This window comes from Poecile atricapillus, chromosome 14, assembly GCF_030490865.1.
Source record: "Poecile atricapillus isolate bPoeAtr1 chromosome 14, bPoeAtr1.hap1, whole genome shotgun sequence".
Taxonomy (NCBI): Eukaryota; Metazoa; Chordata; class Aves; order Passeriformes; family Paridae; genus Poecile; species Poecile atricapillus.
In genome coordinates this window covers 15,759,467-15,778,419 of record NC_081262.1, presented here as the reverse complement: position 1 = coordinate 15,778,419, position 18,953 = coordinate 15,759,467, and the positions used below count along the sequence as shown (strand labels likewise).

General features: G+C 53.2%; 2 protein-coding genes, 1 long non-coding RNA gene and 1 other non-coding gene across 4 annotated transcripts; 1 reads left to right on the top strand and 3 right to left on the bottom strand.

Moving 5' to 3' along the window:
• The first annotated feature begins 4,845 nt into the window (after positions 1-4,845).
• Positions 4,846-8,543, top strand: NOXO1 (NADPH oxidase organizer 1). The gene is made up of 8 exons (XM_058849784.1): positions 4,846-5,048; positions 5,463-5,543; positions 5,654-5,717; positions 6,201-6,381; positions 6,619-6,800; positions 7,015-7,128; positions 7,576-7,693; positions 7,893-8,543. Exons 1-8 carry the CDS (start codon positions 4,983-4,985, stop codon positions 8,539-8,541), a joined length of 1,455 nt encoding a protein of 484 aa, XP_058705767.1. The 5' UTR covers positions 4,846-4,982; the 3' UTR covers positions 8,542-8,543.
• Positions 8,544-9,672: 1,129 nt separating this feature from the next.
• On the bottom strand, positions 9,673-17,986 carry TBL3 (transducin beta like 3). Its single transcript, XM_058849773.1, has 22 exons — positions 17,916-17,986; positions 17,716-17,767; positions 17,539-17,634; positions 17,259-17,306; positions 16,828-16,969; positions 16,594-16,678; positions 16,103-16,270; positions 15,646-15,721; positions 15,400-15,496; positions 14,834-15,030; positions 14,396-14,537; positions 13,985-14,043; positions 13,371-13,474; positions 12,845-12,995; positions 12,501-12,731; positions 12,271-12,341; positions 11,753-11,909; positions 11,325-11,383; positions 10,987-11,090; positions 10,779-10,850; positions 10,345-10,503; positions 9,673-9,887 (listed from the first exon to the last, which is right to left on the bottom strand). The coding sequence occupies exons 1-22, from the start codon at positions 17,966-17,968 to the stop codon at positions 9,775-9,777; spliced, it is 2,436 nt and encodes an 811-aa protein (XP_058705756.1). The 5' UTR covers positions 17,969-17,986; the 3' UTR covers positions 9,673-9,774.
• A 260-nt stretch (positions 17,987-18,246) lies between these two features.
• LOC131584551 (uncharacterized) lies at positions 18,247-18,950 on the bottom strand. The gene is made up of 2 exons (XR_009278769.1): positions 18,804-18,950; positions 18,247-18,438 (listed from the first exon to the last, which is right to left on the bottom strand). It is a non-coding gene; the product is annotated as an uncharacterized LOC131584551 (long non-coding RNA).
• LOC131584775 (small nucleolar RNA ACA64) lies at positions 18,509-18,633 on the bottom strand. The gene has a single exon (XR_009278800.1). It is a non-coding gene; the product is annotated as a small nucleolar RNA ACA64 (small nucleolar RNA).
• Positions 18,951-18,953: the final 3 nt, after the last annotated feature.

The window sequence follows — 18,953 nt, the reverse complement described above, 5'->3', positions numbered from 1 at the left end:
TTTCCTCAGGTAACAGTTGCTCTGTTTGGGCTCATCAAGAATAAAACATAAATGAAAGAACAGCCCCTTCCACATTGCTCTTCTCCCACCAGGCTTTTGAGTGAAGATTGGATCTGGTTTTCCCTGGTTTCTGAAGGGGCCAAGGAATACAAGTTGCTCTTTGCTCTGAAATATGAGTGGACTTTTAGCCAGAGCTCCTGGTGCTGGTGGAATCCCCAGGAGAGATAAGGCTTTGCATACTCTGCTCCTCGATGGCCGTGGGGAATGAGGAAAGGGAAAGAGTGGGATGAGCATCTCTGACTAATCTGGAAGGAACAGAACGGTCTTATCTCCAATCAATTTACTATATTTAGCATGATGTAAGAACAGATTTTCCCCAAGTGAAAACAGTATTTCTCCACATTCCCTGGTGCTTGCTGTGCTTCCTGTTGGCTGTACTGGTGTTGCTGGGATTTACCCCTCTGGATTTGGGAATGTGTAGGGCAGGCACTGCACAGCCTCAAACCCACTTAGGAACTCCACCCTGCTTTTCTTCTCCCTTCACATCCCATTCCTGGGTCCAGCACGTCCACACAGCGCTGGCCTCATGCCATGAACTCATCAAACACCACTTTTTAGGGAGAAAGTGATTCAGGGAACCTCCTCTTCTTGAAGCAGCTTAAGTTACATTCTCACCCTTTCTGGAAGATTCCCTCCTCAATCACGCTTTTGTCCTCTGCATAACCTTAGGAAAACATGTCACTTTTATAAAAGAACTATGAAATCATTGCAACAAGTGCTTGGTAAACAGGAGCCCGTCCGCTGTGCGTGCCCCAGGCAGCGAGCAAACCTCCTGAGATGGGCACAGCTCTCCCCGGGCTGGGTGGGGCCATCCCAAGGGCTTTGCAAAGAAAATGACACCTCGGGAGTGAGGTTTGAGGGAGTTTGATGTGATCTTGGATCCTGAAATGAAGCTGCCTGTGAGGAGGGAGTACCCCCTGCACTGAAGAGGGATGAGCACCTTGGGAAGCTCCTGTGATGGAGAGGGAGAGAGCTGAGCTGCTGCCTGGGCTCAAAGGGTTGCTGAATTGGGTCTGCCACAGAGAAATGCTTTAGTGCCTGCAGCAGCTGCTGAAATTAGAATGAAATTAAATTCTTTCTTCTGGATTAGTTACTGCAAAATCTCTCATCTCAGCCTGTGTGAAAGTTCAACTGCTTCCTTTGTTCATGAGGTGAAGGAGACTTTTGTCAACTCCAGTGTCTGGGTTTTCATTATTCTTTTTAAATAAAGGTCTGTTTCTCTATTTATTAAAAGTCTAAAACCTCTTTGTACTTTTAAAATCGGCTTTTAGCATCTGGGCTTTTCATTAAAGGTGCTGATAGGTCATGTGTCATCACAGGTGACCTTCAAGAGCAGCAAAGGGCAGGTTTTGATCCTGAAGGTGAGTGAGGGAAAGCTTTTCCACCAGCTTTGTTCCAGGCCCCCCTTGGCTGTGCCCACAGCTCCTTTCTGTATCTCTTCCTCACAGCTGCAGTGTCCTGAGGGTGCTTTGAGGACTTTTCCTCTCTTTGCCTTTCCTATGTTGGCCAGAGAAGGAGAAATCCCTGATGCAGAGTCGCACACATTGTCAGCCATGAGGGCCACAGGTCACTCACCAGCCCAGACAGGATTTCTGTGTGTGGGAATGATGTTCATAACACAGCTGCTCCTCTCCAAGCATTTGGGACAAGGCTGTTTCTTGTTGGACCTGGAGAGGAGCTGTCTTTGTCTGCCCCTGAGCATCTGTGCACTCAGATTCTGCTTCTACTGAAGTTACTCCTGATCCACACTGAAGAGAAAAGCAGAGAATCAGTGTTCATTTGTCATGGAGGCTGATCTTGGAATGATCAGCCCTGCTGACTGTGGGGCCTTCCTGCAGTCTCTGGGCCACCACCTTTGTCTTCCCAGCCGTGGGCAATTTGGGGCAGGCAGTTCGCTGTGACTCCCTGTGACAACACCTTAGTCCCCTGCCCTGACACAAACATGTTTCTGTCCCCAGAGCAGCTGTTTATGGCTGGAGTGATGCTCCTCGAGTAGCAGAGCTCCACCTTGGTGGGGTGCAGGAGGCTCTCTTGGAGCAGACTGCAAAATTATGGGAGTCATTATGGAAAAATCCCGTGTTTTCTGCATCTTGGCAAAGCTGGGTTTGCACTCCTATTATTATTATTGCCTGTTAATTTATGATCTCTTTGGTACCTTGTAAAACAACTAAAGGAAAATTAACTGCTGCCCTGAGAGCTGTGTAAATAAATATTGATGATGAAACAGCAGTGTCCAGCAGTTCTTGCTGAGGCTCACTTTTTCTGGGCAGACCCCTCCTGTCCTGCCATTAATTATTACCCACGAGGAGGCACTGATTTATGCCAGGATGACACGGAAGCTGCAGAAGACACAAAGTAAAGTTGATCATGTCAGAAAAACAATATTTGTCTTGTTTTTTATGAGTTCAAATGCATCCAGCACAGAAGTGGAATTATGGCCTCTACTGGTGGGTTCCCCATCCTTCCCAACAGGAGCAGCCCTGGAGCTGTGGGGAGCTTTGAGGAGCACTGTGTCCATCCAAGGCCGTCTGGCCCAGTCTCCTGCTTTGATCAGTGGTGTCACTGCAGACGTGATGTGGCTCCTGAGGCCATTCTGGAGCAGTTTAGTGACATCACACTCGGCACTGCCAGGGCACCGATGCTGCTGTGGCAGCTGCAGAGCTGGGACTGAGCCCTCCAGGTGACTCCAGAGGTGCTGGTGTCTCAGAGGAGTGCCAGGCTTTTCCCCTCCCTCCCTGCCCCTCAGTTCTGTGTCACAGTAACCTTCACTTCCACAAAACATTTTCTCAATAACCAATTCTTGAGTTTTGAGCAGTTTTGCCCATATTTGGTTTTATACAACACTACTATCACCAGCAATCTCCCAGTCAGTCTGATCTTTTCCAGAAGATCAGCTCTCCCAGTCAGTCTGATCTTTTCCAGAAGATCAGCTCTCCAAACTGCATGGCTGCTCCTTTTGCCTCGGCTGACTTGTAAACCCCTGTGTAGCTTCACCTTCCTGTTGTAACATTCCATTAGATGTTTTCCACACCCCTTTTCTGCTTGAACTCCCTAAGAATGATGAAACGCAGCAAAGCTTTTGACCAAGGCTGTTTCCTACTCTTCTGTTTTTTATGGCATCTACAGATGGTGCTCTCTGAGCCTCCCCAGCCATCTCCTTGTCCTGCAGCACCTCCAAGGCTTTCCTTGTCTTTGGCTTTTCCCAATCAGAATAAACATGTTCCAACTTTTACATTCTTTGAAATACGTTGTGGTTTGTGTTTGCTCTGAGATAGGAAACCAAGCCCAGTGCTTCACTGGGAATCTTGGTCCCAGATATTTCCAAGAGCCACTTCAGAGCCACGTGAGGGTGAGCTTGGCCCTGGCTTGGCTGCCAGGGAGAAGCCAAGGAGTGCAGGTTTGAGGACATGGAGTCAGCAAAGGGTTTTGGCACCTGAGAGACTGTGACTTTCTAAATAAATCTGCTGGATGAAGTGATTTCCTCTCACTCCATAAAATCCTCAGTTTTTGATCTGGGGAGATTTACCAGCATGTGCTCTGGCTGGAGCCTTTGTAACAGAGGGATGGAGGGTCTGATTCCAGGGCTGTGGAGGGCAGGGAGCTGCTCCACATCCCTTTTCCACAGGGCAGCTCCTGTGTGGCTTCCTGAGCCAGGAAATGCCTTGGAGATGCTGTTGGAGAGATTTTCTCTCCAAAATCCACACCAAACCAAAATGCTCTTTGGATAACTTTAATACAGGCCAGATACCCAGCATCAATAAACCCAACTGCAATAAACTCTCTTTCTTTGTCCCCAGAAACTGCCACCCTGCTGTGTGGGAGCAGCCTCCTGTGCCCGTGGAACACAAGCCAAGACCTTCCCAACTGTATTTTCCAGAAGGAATCTGCTTTGGCTTCCTGTTCTAGTTCTGGGGTGGAGGGTTTGATGGATGAAAAATCCCCTGTAGCTGTTGCTGAGGGTTTGAGACACCAGGTGTAGCTGGGGAATGAAAGGGAGGCACGGCTGAGCCTCTCAGTTTGGCTTCCAATAATGATAATGATAAAGATAATTATGGCCACAATGGTTCAATTGAAGCTTTATCAAAGAGGAGGCTGTTTGATCACAGGGTTCAGAGGTTCAGGGAGAGGCCAGGCTGTCCAAGGCTGGAATTGTCTCTCCTGCTGTGCCTCTGGGCAGTGGAGCTGCCCTGGGAGGGTGTGGACACCTGGATGGATGCAGGGCAGAGCAGCCAGAGCTGAATTCCCATCACATATTTGCACCTGAGGAGCTTTCAGTCTTTTAGTTACATCCTGGGGATGTCTGTTCATAACATCGGCATCTCCGTGGAGATATTGATAAAATGCTCAGAACTCTATTTAAAGTAACTCGGCAGGAGGGACAAAACAGGAAAAAAAATATTTGCGGCAAATATTACTCACGTTAAATGATGCCTGTTTTTATCTGTGTTTTACAGCTCGTGTTCTAAATCAGCTTTTGGGACCAGAGTGAGCTCAGCCCGAGCAATACAGCCATAAAATCCTCACGTGTGTCCCGGAAATATCTCGGGGCAGGTGCTGCTGCCCCTGTGACCTCCTCTAACCAAACATCCCCGGCTCCCTTCCCTCCCTTCCCGGCACTGCTTGCTAAGGATGTGATAAAATAATGTGTTTTTCCTCCCTGTGTCCCGCCTGCAGCCGGCAGCATTTGCATGTTAAAAGCGGGGGGAAAGGTAAAAGGCACGCGGTAGTTTGCTAAATCACGGAATTTCTGCCCGGTGGATGGGCGGAGGAGGAAGCTCGGGAACATCTCTGCCCTGCCTCCTGCTCCAGGGTATTTAACCTCGGCAGGCAGGGCTGGAGCTGCATCTCTGCTCCCTGCAGCTCTCATCCTTCCCTCTCACATCCCTCGGGCTCCCTGCCAAGGACGAGCAGCGCTGGGGAAGATGAGCTGCAATAGGTACCCCGTGGATGTCAAAGCTGTCGGCTTCATGCAGTGCAGAAAACAGAAGGTACTTTATTTTTTTATTCTTTTGTTTTGGCTTTGTTTTCTTCCTTAAATATAATTTACAGATTGGGAGGCTAAAGGATTTGGAGTTATTCTTCTAGGGATATGTTTGATTATTCCCCTAGTATTGGGATTGGAGCCGAGGGGTCTAGGACAAGGGGACTTGTTTTTTAATGGGCTCCAATATCTTGTGTTTTGCTTTCTTTCTGTCACAGCACCATAAAATTCTCCTGGTTTCAGCAGTGACTATCCATTTGGGCTTATGAAATTAAGGAAATATTCTTGTAGGTTTAATATTTAATTTTTTAATGTGACATTAAAAGCTTCAACTAAACCACAGCAAATGCTGATTGCCTGAAAGCCTCCAAAATTGAACATTGTGATTAAACTGCTTTTCTTTTCCCTTTTCTTCTCCCAGAACTACATGATGTTTGTGTCCTGGTCAGATCAGAACAACATTCTCATCTACAGGACGTTTGAAGACTTTAAGAAATTCCATGTAAGTGTCTTTTCAATTCCTCAGATTCCACAATTCCCGTCCTGGGGATGGGAAGGAGCCCAGCCATGGCCTGTGAGGAATCACTGTTCTGTCCTTCTCCTTGCTTTTAGAAAGAGCTGAAGAGAAAATTCCCCACTGAGAGTGGGTCACTGAGGAGTTTACCCAGGTTTAAAGGTAAGGACAAATCTCTGATGGACCAACAAATGACAGTGATCAGGGACAGTCGTGAGCCATGACACAGACTGAAGCCTCCAAGTCTGACCTTCCTCTACAACAGATCTGGGGCTCAGTCCTGCTCCTGCCATGGCTCCACTGGGTCACATCAGCGTGTTTGGGTCTAGTACAGACTTAAAATGACCCAGAAAGGCTTTTTTAAAAATAGCTGCACTTGGCAAATTAATGCTACTCTTCAAATACTGACTTAGAGCTTCTTGAAACTTTACATGGGGGAAAAAAAGGAGAAATTTTAGATGTTAAAAAATCGTATCAACAGCTGCTAAAAATGACAGGGAGGCAAGGACAGTGACTTTGTACAATTTGGGCTTGGGCAGGAAGGGTGGTGGGTGAGGGCAGCCCCGTGTTTGGGGAAAAAATTCTGCTCCCAGGGATCCAGATCCATTGCTGTCCTATCCCAACTGTGTTCTTGTTATTTTGAAGGTATAACTATGCAGCAGAGAAAGGGTGGGAAGCTGAACAGGTGCCTGGAGATCCTGAAACTGCTGGAAACGTATTCCCAGGAGCTGCTGAAAACAGATGTGAAAATCTCCCGGGGTGAAGAGGTGAATCAGTTTTTCAAGGCACAGACTCAAGACCTCGATCCCTCCTTCCCTGAAAACAGGTATGAAATATGAGTTGCATTTTTTTGTTTGTTCATGAAACAGCAATGCTATGGGATGTGGAGAGAAGGGAAACACCAGTTCCACTTCAGGCCAGTTCAGCTGGATGCTTCAATCCAGCTTCATTTTGTTTCTGATGCCTGAAGCTTTTCTCAGCCTACTGCAGAAATGATTTTACCAAAATCAGTACTAAACTCAACCTTTCACATGAATTTTTGACATGCACCTTTACTTTTCAGTGTTGTGATCATGCCATCAGTATTCAGAAGAGAGAAGAACCCCCAGCCCCTCTCCATCACCCTCCCTCAGGCATCGCAGAGCTACCGCTGCATCGAGGCCTTTGAAACCAAAGACACGAAGAACAAACCCTTCAGAGTGGCTCAGAAGGAGATTGTGGAAGTGCTAATCCAGGACATGACTGGTAGGTTTGAGAGGATTTGGTGTCAGGGGTGGATGGGCAGATGGATTCATAGCTAGGCAAATGCTGAGGTAGTGTCAGGTGTTCAGGTGTTTGCACGTGTGCTTACCTGGGGGACAGTGAATGTCCCTCCTGTCTCTTGTGTCCCCTGCCCAGGGATTATTGTCATGTCTTGACTTGCAGGCTGTCAAAATCTGGGTGTTTTTCCTCTTTGTAGGCTGGTGGCTGGTGGAAAATGCAGACAAGCAGATAGCTTGGTTCCCAGCCTCGTACCTGGAAGAGCTCGATGCCTGTGAGGACATCCAGAATGACTTCAGCTCAGACGAGGAGGGTAAGCCTGTTCCTCCTTCAAAACATGAATTCTGCAAAACCCCACCACTTTACCACTGCCTGGAGACCCTGCCTGGACCTCTGACTCTTCTGGTTGGCTCTTCTGGTGGGTCATGGAATCATGGTTTGGGTTGGCAGAGAGCTTAAAGCCCTTCCAGTTCCAACCCCAACACCTTCCACTGTCCCAGGCTGCTCCAAGCCCCGTCCACTTGTGGACACTTCCATGGATCCAGGGGCAGCCACAGCTTCTCTGGGCAACCTCTTCCAGGGCCTGCCCAGCCTTTTTGTCAAAAACTTCTTCTTTATATCCATCTTCCATGGATCAGATTAGGATCCCTGAGCAAACCAGTCACTCTCAGGGACAGCTGCCCTGCAGCTGGGCTGGTCTCTCACAGGGATCAGAGCATTTTCTCCACAAGGCAAATCCAACCTCTCCCTCTCTCTGCAGGCAGCCTGTACTTTGTGGTGCAGTCCTACGAGGCTCAGAATGCAGACGAGCTCTCGCTGAACCAGGGGGTGGTCGTGGAGGTGCTCAGGAGATCCCACAACGGCTGGTGGCTGATCCGGTGAGGATCTTTCCCAAAGTCCTGGTTCCTTGCTGTTCCTCCCTCTGTGGGACTCACAGGAGCCCCTGAGCTGGATGTTCTCACCTGGGGACGCTTTCCCCCTCCTCACACCCCCTGTACAGCATGTACCGCTTCCCCAAGTGCTCCCTCCCCTCAGCTGGCAGGCTTTGCTCAGTGTTCTTTCCATCCCTGCCCTCAGGTACAATGGCTGCACTGGCTACATGCCCTCGCTGTTCCTGCGGCCCTACCAGAACCCTCACCACAAGCTCCAGACCATCCTGAGCTGTGGCCCCAAGGCCACCACGGTGACCCTGCAGGGAGCAGCGGGGCCCCGGCCCGGCCCGGCCCGCGAGCAGCGCTGCGGCTCCCCGAGAGGCAGATCCCGCTCTCTGCCCAGGGCCAGCTCCACCCCAGAGCTGGATTTGGACAGTTCCTCCCTGAGCTCAGCGAGCAGCAGTGATGGGGACACCCGGCTGGCCTGGAAACCCGACTTGTCACGGTCGCTGCCCGAGGTGGAGCAGGCCAGGAGCTCTCCTGCCCCGAGCCACGGCCCGGCCACGCTCGGCAGCAAATCCCCGCGCCTCAGAGCCAGGGACAGGAACGACTCCGGCTTCGTGGAGTCCCCCACAGCCGAGCTCAGCTCATCCCTCACTGAGCCTGAGCTGGCCATGGGTGTCCCCAAGGTGCCAGCCCGTCCCTCGGCCCACGAGATCCTGCAGCGCTGCAGCACCGTCACCAAGCGCGCCGTGCAGCAATCGGCTCCCCGGGCAGCCCTGACACCCCCAGCTGGCACTGGTGTCCCTGGGGTGGGGACAAAGGACATCCCTGACACCCCCAGCTGCCATTAGTGTCCCTGGGGAGGGGACAAAGAACATCCCTGACACCCCCAGCTGCCATTAGTGTCCCTGGGATGGGGACAAAGGACATCCCTGACACCCCCAGCTGCCATTAGTGTCCCTGGGGAGGGGACAAAGGACAGCCCTGACACCCCCAGCTGCCATTAGTGTCCCTGGGATGGGCACAGGGGACAGCCCTGACACCCCCAGCTGGCACTGGTGTCCCTGGGGAGGGGACAGCCCTGACACCCCCAGCTGCCATTAGTGTCCCTGGGGAGGGGACAGCCCTGACACCCCCAGCTGCCATTAGTGTCCCTGGGATGGGGACAAAGAACATCCCTGACACCCCCAGCTGCCATTAGTGTCCCTGGGGAGGGGACAAAGGACAGCCCTGACACCCCCAGCTGCCATTAGTGTCCCTGGGGAGGGGACAAAGAACATCCCTGACACCCCCAGCTGCCATTAGTGTCCCTGGGATGGGAACAAAGGACATCCCTGACACCCCCAGCTGCCATTAGTGTCCCTGGGGTGGGGACAAAGGACATCCCTGACACCCCCAGCTGCCATTAGTGTCCCTGGGATGGGGATAGGGGACAGCCCTAACACCCCCAGCTGGCATTGGTGTCCCTGGGGAGGGGACAAAGGACAGCCCTGACACCCCCAGCTGGCACTGGTGTCCCTGGGGTGGGGACAAAGAACATCCCTGACACCCCCAGCTGCCATTAGTGTCCCTGGGGAGGGGACAAAGAACATCCCTGACACCCCCAGCCAGCATTAGTGTGAGGTGTTTGTGTTGTTTGAATTTTATCCATTTGTGTCTATGAAATACAATAAATGTAAATATCTCTGAAGCCTGCTTGTTTTATGCTTTAAAAATTTGCTATTTGGGGAATTTAAATTGTGCTTCTCTCCCAGCTGCTAAATTTGGGGTGAGATCTCTTCCTTGTTCCAGGCTGCTTTGCCCAAGCCAGATCCTGGCTCCATGAATCCTTTAAATCCCAACTGCTTGGTGGGATTCTGCCTTTTTATCCCAAACTAACTGCTGGGAGCCTGAAAATTCAGGCTGTGACAAAACAAACCCCAGCTTGGCCAAAGAAAGGGCCTTTTCCCTTCCTTCATCCCTGAGGAGACTGGATGCTGGACTTGGTTTACAAATTAAAACATTTATTATAAAATACAGGAACTAAAACTCGAGCTGCCATCCTGGTGGGCTCTTTGGAAAGAGAAATTGATGGGAAGGGGGGGTCACAGAGTCCCCTGGTCCTGCTGGGCCACAGCTGCCAGCCTCATGTTGTGCCACATGAACTCGATGAAGGTGGAAGCCTGGAGCAGCCGGCTCAGCCTCTGGAAGTGTCGCTCTGCAGGGAGGGAACAGCTCAGAGTCACAGGGGAGGCAGCAGAGCCCGGCCTTCAGCTGTGGAGCCAGGATGGGAGAGCTGGGAATGCCCAGCCCAGAGAAGGGAACACTCCAGGGAGACTCCCAGGGCCCAAAAGAGCTCCAGGAGAGCTGGAGAGGGACTGGGGACAAGGGATGGACAGACAGGACACAGGGAATGGCTCCCACTGCCAGAGGGCAGGGCTAGGTGGGATATCAGGAAAGAATTGTTCCCTGTGAGGGTGCCCTGCCCTGGCACAGATTCCCAGAGAAGCTGTGGCTGTCCCTGACTCTCTGGATGTGCCCAAGGGCAGGATGGACGGGGCTTGGAGCAGCCTGGGATGGTGGAAGGGGTGGATTAACTGACGTGCCCCTTCCACCCCAAAGCATTCCATGATCCCTGACCCAAGCCAGCACCTCCTGTCCCCACAGAGCCTCACCCGTGTAGGGCAGCAGGGACTCCACGGCGGATTTAATTCCCGAGAACTGCAGGAGGCTGTCGGGTGCCTCGTGCTTCAGGAGCGTCTCCATGACGGCCTGGGCCTCGTGGCAGTTTCGGGAGTTGGTGTTCCACGTCACCAGGAAGGCCAGCACTGCCTCTGTGGGGGAAGGAAGCCTGGCCAGGCTGGCACACACCCCAAAACAGCCCTGGCTTCTCACAGAGCCTCAGCTCCCACACCGGGACTGAGCCTCCCCACCCCTGGCACTGCCCAAGGCAGCTCCTGGCCCAGTGCAAGGTGTCCCTGCCCATGGCAGAGGGTGGAACTGGACAACCTCCCTACCCAAACCATTCCAGGAGTGTAGGATTCTAATTTCAGGTGACACAATAAGCCTCTGACCTGAAAGCTTTCAGCACTTCAATCCTGCAACAAACCTTTCTGATCCTTGCGGAGCCGAACGATGTTCTCTTCCAGGTGCCTCCTCCCCTCAGGCTCCTTGAGGATGGCTGGAGGGAGAAATGAGAGCAGAAAACTGAGACTTTTGGACTAATTATTGGACTTTGTAGCCTTGAACTAGCTGGAAAATGTGTCCTGGAAAGGACAGAGGGCAGGAAATGCCTTCAGAGCTCGCTCTGGACTCACCCTTGACCACGGTCAACACCGTGTGTGGCCGGTCCAGGGAAATGGCCAGGCCCAGAGCTTTGAGGTACCTCTTCTCATGGAGAAGGTTAGAAAGCTCTTGCTCTCTGGAAAACAAATCAGGAACAAGAGTGAGACCAATCTTTGGGTGGTGGAGTAAACAAAAACCACACAAAAAAGCAACAGATTTGGCAGTAACAGTAAAGAAATCTGTGGTGCTTGTCAATAAACACCTCAATTCCCTCACTGCACTGGGATCAGGTGGAGCTGGATGGCTCCAGGTGGGGACAGTTCCACTGCACAGCTTGCCTTTCACTGCATCTTTCACAAAATCAACTCACTTCATAATCTGTTCCTCCTGTTTAGCCTGTGCTTCTTTCTCCTCAATTTCAGTCACATCCTATTAAAAAACAAAACAAAACAAAACAGGATAAAACTTTATCAAATCCTGCTTTAACACAGAAGGGTTTTGATTTAGCCATCAAGTGATGTGGAGACCAATTTCTGCAGCAAAATCTCGGGGTCAAGTAATTTAAATGTTAAATCCAGCAATTCCCAACTTCCCTCCAAAGCTCCACTGCTGGGACTCTTCTGCTGCTCTGGGGAAATACAGGATGGATAAAAAATACCCCCAAACACCAAGATCAGCCTTGCTGAACCAATTTCAAAAGGCAGAAAAGGAGAACACGTGGAAAACAAAGCACTGAGAGCCTGAGCTCTCCAATTACCCTGATTATTAACCCAGGGAGAACCAAGCCCCGTGCTGTACCTGCCACAGGGTGATGCAGGAGTCACTGGAGGCTGTCACCACCGTGTCATCCTTCTTGTTGGAGTGAAGGCCCCAGATTTTATCTTCATGACCATCCAATGTTTTCACACACTCGTTTGTTTTAATTGTCCACAGTTTTAAGAGACCATCAGATCCACTTTTGGAAGAGGAACACAACAGAAAGAATCACTGGACAGATTCATTCTTGCTCTGTCCCACCTCAAATATCAGATGAACTTGTCCCATGCCAATTCCTTCCAAACAGGAGTAGAGTTAACCAAAAATGTGGAGGACAAGATGCACCCTTAGCTTTGCCTACTGTGTTTGTCCCAAACCAGCAATGCCACAGCAGCCACATGGCCACAACCTCTACAGAAACCCTGGCCTAAACATGGCATCTTCCTACAGATCTTTCCAAAGATTCTTTGGACACAGGACTGTTCCCTCTTGGTGCTGATGATGAGTTCAGATATTCCCTTAATTCTGGAATCTCCCCAGACCCCTGGGCAGGCACAAACCTGCTGAGCAGCTGAGCCCCTCGGCTCACAAAGATGATCTTCAGCACCGAGGCATCGTGGCCTTCAAAGGTCTGCAAAACAGAAAGGAGGCTCAGCAGTGGCAGGCCTCTGGAGAGACCCAAAAGGATCCAATTTACTCATAAAGCCCCAAGAAATAAGCTCCAAGTTTTGGAAGGATCCTTAAGGAGCCCCAAGGTTTTGCCCAGGGCAAGAGGCAAAGTTCTCATCACCTTCAGACAGCTGAAGTCCCGAAGTCCCCAAAGCTTCAGGGTCCCATCAGCCGAGGAGGTGGCCAAGACCTGATCCACAGGGGAGAACTGCACACACCAGATCCCACGTTTGTGCCCAGAGAAAACCCCCAGCAGGGAGCAGTCGGAGCAGGACCACAGCTTGGCCAGCCGGTCCTGCGAGCCCGTGGCCAGCAGTTTGTCATTGGGGGACACTGCCACGCTGTTGATGTCCTGGGGAAGCCACAAGAGGAGGGGAAAGAGGCTCAGGCCTCGGCTCTGGCTGTGGGAACAGAGGCTGCAGCACGGGAGGGAGACTGGAGCACTAAAATCAGGTGGAGCTGTACCTTGTCATGGCCCCTCTCGGTCACCCTGGCATGGAGGGGCTCTGGACTGGAGATCAAGGCTGCTTTTGCTTTGGAAGTGAGGGATTCTGGAATGTTCCAGATCTTGATGGTGCAGTCCTGGCTGCTGGTCACTACGAAGTTTTCCTTCAGCCTGAAAGGAACGAAACCATCAAGTGCAGGGGAAACAATTCAGTGGTTCCTCCTCCCTGACTGGGATCTCCACACTCAGCCACTGCTGGGATGTGAAAAGTGGTTCCATGGCTTTCCATGCTCTTTCATTTCAGAGTGACTCCCCCACCCCTGGGAGAATCCAAGGCCAGGCTGGACAGTGGGAGGGGTGGAAGGAGGTAGCACTGGATGAGATTTAAAGCCCCTTCCAACCCAAACCATTCCACCATCCCTCCACACTGGGGCACCACGAGAAGCTGGGAGCAGGGATGAGAAGCAGCACAGCTGGGAGGGGGACAGCAGCCACCAGAACATCTCCCTCCCTCCCTCCCTCCCTCCCTTCCCCAGGCTGTGTTACCTGGAGCAGGTGACAGCACCCACGCCGTGGGCATGGCCCAGGCCCTGGGCCACACAGGTCACCCTGCCAGCCCTGCCCATGCGCCACACACGGATGCTTCTGTCCTGGAGGGGGGAAAGGACAGAAATGCCTGAGTTTGCTGGGAAATCAGCAGTTCCCTGTGCTGTTATCACACCCCTGAGCCCTGGGTCATCATCTGGTCCCTGATGTTCCAGCTTGAACCTTCATCTTTGTCACGGCAGGGGACAAGGTCAGCCCCCACTCCAGGGTTCCAGCATGGAGGTTTGTTTCTGGTTGTATCAGAGCCTTATTTTTGGGTCTATCAGGGCTCTTGGCACCTTTTCCCCCATCAATCACACACTAACAACTTTTCTGAACTCTACCACCAGACCAGGATATTTAGAGAAGGGAAGATCTCCTTCAGGCCAATAAAATACAACCAATTTTCCCAGGGACAACATTAAAAAGGGCTAGTGGGAGAACCTTGGATTTGAATCATGCATTAGATAGGGATTCTATGAACAAAAAGCCCTTTCTGGAGTTCCAAAAATATAATTTTGCCCACAAGATCTGTAGGAATGAAGAGTTTCATTAAATGGAGAGCAGTGACACACCTTGGCACCAGTGACAAACATCAGGCCTTTCCTGAAGACATCCAAAGCCAGGATTGTTTCTAAACAGAAGAAATAAAAGCTGGTGGGTGCAGAGCAGTGCTGAGATGGGACAACAGAAAGGGGTGAGTTAATGAGCCCAGTTCTTAATGAGCCCAGTTAATGAGCCATGGGACAGGTGTGGGACACAACAGCCTGGTCCTTGTGGACTGAGCCTGTCACATACCCACACCTCCAGCTCCAGTTTAAACTGATCTCACTGCCAGGGACAAAGGGACACATCCTCTCTCCACACAACTCCCAACCCTGCTGGGATGCTGCTGCACCAAGAGCTCAAGGACTCCTCTCCACCAGAGCTCCAGGAGAAGCTGGATAGAGGAAGAGCTGCCCACGTGTCCCCACGCTGTCACACACCTGTGTGGCCGTACAGGATCTGGCAGTGGGACGTTGCCAGCTCAAACACTTTCAGCTGGGGGCTGTTGGTGGCCACAACGATGTGAGAGTCACCAGGGCCCAGGAACTTCACATCCAGAACCTCCTCGTTGTATCCTGCGAGCTGCAGATGGAAACAGACCAAGAGGGAAAAGGCAGCTGAAGAAGGAGGTGGCAATGACTGGTGTTCATTTCATACTGGGTGTAATTTCTACACACAGGAGGCATTTCTGGCTATTCTGCTTTCTCATTCCTGTGCTGGCCTCTGGGCAACATTCCCCCAAACCAGTGGAATTCTCTGGCACCACGGAACAATTCCAGAACAGGCTGGAGCCAAGGGCAGCCCTGGGCAAAGCTCTTCCAGAAGCAGAGCCGACCCTGGAGCACGGATAAAGGGAAAGGGAGGCTGAGGGTTGTCACCTGCTTCCTGAGCTGGAGGCTCTGAGCATCATAGAAGATGATGTTGTGCTCCAGGGACACGGTGAGGATCTCATTCCTGGCAGGAACAAACTGGCACTGGGAGAGGCTGCGCTCGCTCGGCTCCTCCCGCAGCGCGAAGGGCACGGCCTGGGTGTGCACACAGGCAGCTGTGGCCACGTCCCACACCCTCAGGATGCCTGGAAAAACAGGAGAAGTCATGGCAGAGCCACTGCTTTACACAGTGGCTGTCCAAGGAATGTCATCCAAACCACTCTGGGAAAAGCCACGCAGCTCCAAGGCAAGACTGGGCAGGATCCAGCTGGAAAAACATCAAAGTTTTGCTTCTTCAGTGCAAATCAAACTCATGGAGTTTGAAAATGTGTTTGAGTATTAAATGGATCAGACTGTGCCTGTTCCATCCTGCTCATCCCCTCCTGCCCAAGGAACTCAGGAGCAGGCTCTGCTCTCCACACAAGGCTCCTGCCACATGGAGAGGACACAGGCCAGGAGTGACAGCAGTGAAGTGACTCAAGTGCCACCCTTCAGGCTCCAAATGTGACACTCACCTTTGCTGCCAGCTGTGACAAAGTGCAGCCCTTGTTTCTTCACACCCAGCTGAGAGAAATCTCCCTCTTCAGGCAACAACACAGCAGCTTCCACAGTCTGCAAGAGTCAGAGAGGCACAGAACCAGAGCTGAAAACCCCTGGGAAGGGAGGGAAACCTCAATTCACAACGTACACACCCAAAAGAGGGAGACCATGGCCTAGAAACTACAGAGGATCTCTAAGGAAGAAGTAAAAAGCAGTTTCACCTCATAGACAGGGACAGTTCGTTTGCTCTGCCTGGTCTCCAGGTCCCAGACCATGCAGATCTTGTCACGGCCAGAGCTGCAAATGAAAAGCTCGGTTTTAGTGCTAAACTTGGGTCTGGGTGCAAATCTGGCACCGTGGGAGTTCAACACCTCTCTGGAGAGGCCATGGGAGAGAGAGCAGCAGCATTCCCTGTGCCAGCACAGGATATTCCTGTGGCAGGTTGGACAGGGCTGGGAGCAGCCTGGGACAGTGGGAGGTGTCCCTGCCACAGCAGGGGTGGCACTGGATGGGCTTTAAGGTCCTTCCAACCCAACCCATTCCCTGATTCCAGGGCTGACACCCACTGAGCACTTCCATCACCCCTTCCCCTCACAGCAGAACCTGCCCAGAGCCTCCAGGATGCCCCAGTCCTGCAGGAGGTGAAGGGATGGAGCTGAAAGCCCTGCCAGGAGGTACCTCAGGAGGGTGTTCCCATCTGCAAAGGCCAGCGAGGTGACAGCACTGAAGTGCCCGTCCAGCACTGCCACACATTTGCTGGAACTCAGGTCCCAGATGCGGATCTTGTAATCCATGGAGGAGGAGAAGAGCTGCAGGCGGGAGATGTCGGGGTGGAACTCGACCAGGCTGGGCAGGAGGAGAGGAACAGGACAGGAATAAACCACTCAGCCTTTAAATAAAGCACATCCCACAGCAGGACAGGTTTGATGGGCTCTGAGCATCCTGGGCTAGCGGGAGCTGTCCCTGCCCAACAATTTTGTGATTCCATGAAAATTCTTGACCAAACTATTTCCTCTCTGGGCAGATTCAGCCATAACTCTGCTCTCAAAACCCAGGAAGAGCCCAGAACCTGCTTGGAATGGACCTTCATGCTCCATTAACTCAAGAATTCCACATCAATCCCAGCATCCCAGCACAGGCAGGGACTGACAGACAGGACTCGTGCTTACTGAACCACTCCAGAGGATCCCTTCAGGTTGTGTGTGCAGTAGTGCTTGATCATATCCCAGATTTTAATGGTGCTGTCGCAGCCCCCTGGGAAGAGAAGGAGATCTGGGAATGAACTCTGGAGGAGAGAGCCGTGGGAAGTGCAGCAGATCCCCAAACTGGGGTCCTGAACCTCTCCTGCCCCTGCCCTCGGGAGGGAGGAGCAGGAAATGCCCCTGGGGTGGTTCCAGAGGTACCTGTGGCCAGCAGGGTGGCCGTGGGGTCGAAGGCCATGGTGGCCACGGGCGCGGTGTGCACGGCTCGCCAGGTGCGCTCACAGCTGGGCTCCCTCCAGTGCCACCGGCGCAGCAGCAGCGCCCGGCTCCCTGTCACCAGCACCTGGGGACAGGGACAGGGACAGTTACCCATGGAGCCACTGCCTGAGCGTGGCTTTCTGCCAGCCCCACACAGCACAGGGAGCTGCTGGGCCCCTGGGCAGGGCCTGAGGAGGCTCCAGGGGGATCTCGGGAAGCACACGGGGCGTGGAATAGAACTGTGGAATGTCCCCAGCTGGGGGGACATTCACGAGGATCATCGAGTCCAAGTCCTGGCCCTGCACATCCCAAAATTCCCCCCATTCCTGGCCCAGCCTGTCCCAGGCTGCTCACAGCCCCGAGCACAAACCCACCTCATCATCAGGGCTGAGCACGAATGCTGTGACATCCTCTTCCTCATCCTGGGAAAACAGAAGGGAAATCCCACAGTTAAACCATCCCTGGAGAGATCTCAGAGCTCCTTTCTCCACATGGCTCTGCTGACACCGAGCACAGCTCGGGGACCACCCAAAATCTGTGTTTGGGTCCGTTCCCACCCTCCCTACACTCCTCACTCCTGGGAGCTTTATATCCACAGTGAGAAAACCCTCCGGGAGCGCCGGGACACGCTGAGGAGAGGCCGATTCCCGTCACCTGCTGCAGGCTGTGCAGGGGAGCTCCCGTTTCCACATCGATGACGTTGACTTTGCTCCCACAGGGGCAGAACATGAACTTCCCATCCCGGCTTATCTGGAGAAAAGGGATCGGGAACAGGAACGTTAGAGCCAGGAGGCGCGACATCCCCAAATGTCCCTCCAGAGCCGGGATTACCTGGATTCGCCCTCCTTTGTAGAACGGCTCGATCTTTCGCGTCACAGCGTAGCTAGAAGGGAAAAAGACGCGCGGAGAGGCCCCGTTAAAGCGGAGCGACGGCGGCCCGGGGGCTCCGGTCGCGCGGCCCGGCCCGGCCCGGCCCGGTCCGGCCCCTCGCTCGCCCTCGCAGCCCCAGCCCGGTCCCGCCGGTGCCTCACTTGCTCTTGAAGCGCACGGGGGCGGCGGCGGCGGCCGGGTCCGTGTCCGCCATGGCCGCGACCCACGTGCTTCCGGCCGCCACTTCCGGGAAGCGAGGGAACACTTCCGGCCCCAGTGACGTGAGTGAGGGGCGCCACCGGCCCCACGTGGGGCTCCGGAGAACGGGATAAAATTCCCGGTTCCCGGAAAAGCGGCGGCAGCCCGGCCCGGCCCGGATCCTGCGCTGCATCTTCTCCGCGTTCCCCTGCAAAACCGCCCCTCCCCAAGGAAGCGACTTGCGGGGTCCGACCACAGCGTAAAGCAGGACTTTTTACAATAGGACAGAGACGCTTTAACTTTTAAGCATTTCATTTTTTATTGCACACCGAAATACAAAAACGAATCGTTTTCAGTTGTAACTCCCATGTCGCCGTCCATCCCGGCATTTCCGTGCTCTTCACAGCTCCTCAGGGAAGGGATGGCCGTGGAAGTGCCAGCCCAGCCCACGGAGGGGCCGCGGCTCTCAGCGGCCGGGAACGGCACCTGGTGCGGGGAAACAAAGCTGAGAAACATCCCCGACATCTCCTCACTCCCGGTACCCTCCGGGCACGGGGCTTGTGGGAACATGGGTTTCATTCCCCACACAGAGGCGTGGGCAATAAGCTTTATGTTCCCGATGCTGTGGGCGCCGTTATCTCACCCGGGGCCACAGCAGACCCCGAGTGATTTTCAGACCGCGCCGGGCGCTCCCCGCAGCGCCTTCCTGGGACAGCTCCCTGCACCCCACCCGGCCGGGCTGCGGCTCGGGCAGTGCCACAACCACTCCCCAGCAGGGTTTTGTAAGGGCTAAAGGCGCACGGAAGGAGGGAGATGCAGCAGTGCCTTCCCCGGTACCCGCAGCTCCTCACCTGCCGCCGCCCCGCCGCGCTCTGAGGGCTCCGGCCGCGCGCGCCGGTTTATCCCGGGAGCCGCGCCCGCCCCGCACTCTGAATAATTCATCATAAACCGCTCAGGGCAGCCCGCGCTGTATTCCTTATTCAGCTCGCGGGGCTGGCGCT